General features: G+C 63.0%; 1 protein-coding gene across 1 annotated transcript in view; it reads left to right on the top strand.

The window, feature by feature from the left end:
- Nucleotides 1-2,716, top strand: part of LOC106898610 (nck-associated protein 1-like) — a gene marked incomplete at its 3' end in the record, with an annotated part of 21,452 nt that overhangs the window by 7,094 nt on the left and 11,642 nt on the right. Inside the window, exons 4-6 of the mRNA XM_014959918.1 lie at nt 1,121-1,297; nt 1,419-1,500; nt 2,107-2,165. Of these exons, the coding sequence (XP_014815404.1) occupies nt 1,121-1,297; nt 1,419-1,500; nt 2,107-2,165 (318 nt within the window). The remainder of the gene's footprint in view (nt 1-1,120; nt 1,298-1,418; nt 1,501-2,106; nt 2,166-2,716) is intronic.

Consider the following 2,716-nt stretch of genomic DNA (forward strand, 5'->3'; position numbering starts at 1 on the left):
CGCTCTGGGCGCGGCTGGCATGGAGGGGGGCACTTGGGGGGCACTGCCAGGCCTGGATCTGACCGGTGGCCCTGCTGGCTCTGGTGACAGCCACGTCATGGAGCTGCTGTTCCACATGGAGCAGCCGTGGACAACCTGGTGTCACGGTGGGGATTGTCCTGGGGAAATGCCGTGGGCACTGAGGGGACTTGGGGGGGCACTGCTGGTGTCACGGTGGGGATTGCTGTGGGGAAACGCTCTGGGCACAGCTGGCATGGAGGGGGGCACTTGGGGGGCACAGCCAGGCCTGGCACTGACCGGTGGCCCTGGTGGCTCTGGTGGCTCTGGTGGCTCCGGTGACAGCCACGTCGTGGAGCTGCTGTTCCACACGGAGCAGCCGTGGGCAACCTGGTGTCACGGTGGGGATCACCCTGGGGAAATGCCGTGGGCACAGCTGGCACTGGGGGCACTTGGGGGCCACAGCCAGGTCTGGATCCAACCGGTGGCTCTGGTGACTCCGGTGACAGCCATGTTGTGGAGCTGCTCTTCCACATGGAGCAGCCGTGGGCAACCTGGTGTCACTGTGGTGATTGTCCTGGGGAAATGCCAGGGTGCTGTGGGCACAGCTGGCACTGGGGGCACTTGGGGGGCACAGCCAGGCCTGGCACTGACTGGTGGCTGTGGTGACAGCCACGTCGTGGAGCTGCTTTTCCACATCGAGCAGCCGTGGGCAGGGTGGTGTCATGGTGGGGATTGCTGTGGGGAAACACTCTGGGCACAGCTGGCATGGAGGGGGGCACTTGGGGGGCACTGCCAGGCCTGGATCCGACCGGTGGCTCTGGTGGCTGCGGTGGTAGCCACGTTGTGGAGCTGCTGTTCCACATGGAGCAGCCATGGGCAGGGTGGTGTCACGGTGGGGATCACCCTGGGGAAATGCCATGGGCACAGCTGGCACTGGGGGCACCTGGGGGGCACTGCCAGGCCTGGAACTGACTGGTGGCTGTGGTGGCTCTGGTGACAGCCACATTGTGGAGCTGCTGTTCCACATGGAGCAGCTGTGGGCAGGGTGGTGTCATGGTGGGGATCACCCTGGGGGAACGCTGTGGGCACAGCTGGCACTGGGGGGGCTTGGGGGGCACAGCCAGGCCTGGCACTGACCGGTGGCCCTGCTGGCTCTGGTGGTAGCCACGTCGCGGAGCTGCTGTTCCACATGGAGCAGCTGAGGAGCCTGGTGAGGCGGCAGGTCCGGGTGCTCCAGCGCTACCACGTCCAGTACCTGGCCCGCTTCGACGCCCTGCTGCTCAGCGAAGTCATCCAGGTACCGCGGGGGCCCTGCCAGGGTCTGTCCCCTCTGTCCCCCCCCTTGGGGCTTGCCCTGTCCCCTGTCTGTCCCTCCATCCTGGCTGCCCCTCATCCCGGCCCCATCCCTGGCCCCACAGAACCTCTCCGTGTGCCCCGAGGAGGAGTCCATCATCCTCTCGTCCTTCGTCAGCTCCCTCTCGGCTCTCTCCGTCAAGGAAGGTACGGACCGTGTTCCCTCACGTGTCCCTGGCGTGTCCCCTCACATGTCCCTGACGTGTCCCCTCACATGTCCCCAACATGTCCCCTCACATGTCCCTGACGTGTCCCCTCACACGTCCCTGCCGTGTCCCCTCACGTGTCCCCGACATGTCCCCTCACATGTCCCCAACATGTCCCCTCACATGTCCCTGACGTGTCCCCTCCCATGTCCCTGACGTGTCCCCTCACACGTCCCTCACATGTCCCCTCACATGTCCCGCACATGTCCCCTCGCATGTCCCCGACGTGTCCCTTCACATGTCCCCTCGCATGTCCCCGACGTGTCCCCTCACATGCCCCCGATGTGTCCCCTCACACGTCCCCCTGCCCAGGGACTGCTGTCCCCTGTTCCCAGGAGCCCTGGTCCTGGACCACTCTGCACCCAGGCATGGTCTTGGGGTTGGGGGGCAGCTCCTGGGGGTCCTGTGGGGTGGGCGCTGCCACCCACCAGACTGGCACGCACCAGGCTGGCACCCCCAGGAGACTGGCACCCCCAGATTAGTGCCCCTAGACTGATAATCCCCTCAGCCCCCCCCCACATGCCCCCATGTTTCTGTTTCCCCCCAGTTGATGACAAGGAGCAGTTTGATTTCGCGCCGCTCCGCCTGGACTGGTTCCGGCTCCAGGTGCTGTCCCTGTCCTTGTCACTGTCCTTGTCCCTGTCCCCATCCCAATCCCCATCCTTGTCCCTGTCCCAGTCTCCTGCCTCTCTCCCCATCTCCTGTCCTTATCCCCTTCCCTGTTACTGTCCCCATCCCTCTCCCTGTTGATGTCCCCATCCTCTTCCCTGTTGTCCCCATCCCCTTCCCTATTGATGTCCCCATCCTCTTCCCTGTTGTCCCCATCCCCTTCCCTATTGATGTCCCCATCCCCTTCCCTGTTGTCCCCATCCCCTTCCCTATTGATGTCCCCATCCCCTTCCCTGTTGTCCCCATCCCCTTCCCTATTGATGTCCCCATCCTCCCTGTTGTCCCCATCCCTTTCCCTATTGCTGTCCCCCGCCCCTTCCCCATTTTCCCCCTCCCCCTCCCCTTTTCTTTTCCCCCCCCCCTCCCCCTTTTTTTTTTTTTTTTCCCTTCCTTAATTGGAAGCCATACTTATTTCTCTGGTCTTAATAATTTATATTTTAAAAATCTAAAAAGTCTGTTCTGACTGATTCTTTCTGAATCTTTGCTTC

This window comes from Calidris pugnax, unplaced genomic scaffold, assembly GCF_001431845.1.
Source record: "Calidris pugnax isolate Ruff unplaced genomic scaffold, ASM143184v1 scaffold543, whole genome shotgun sequence".
NCBI lineage: Eukaryota > Metazoa > Chordata > Aves > Charadriiformes > Scolopacidae > Calidris > Calidris pugnax.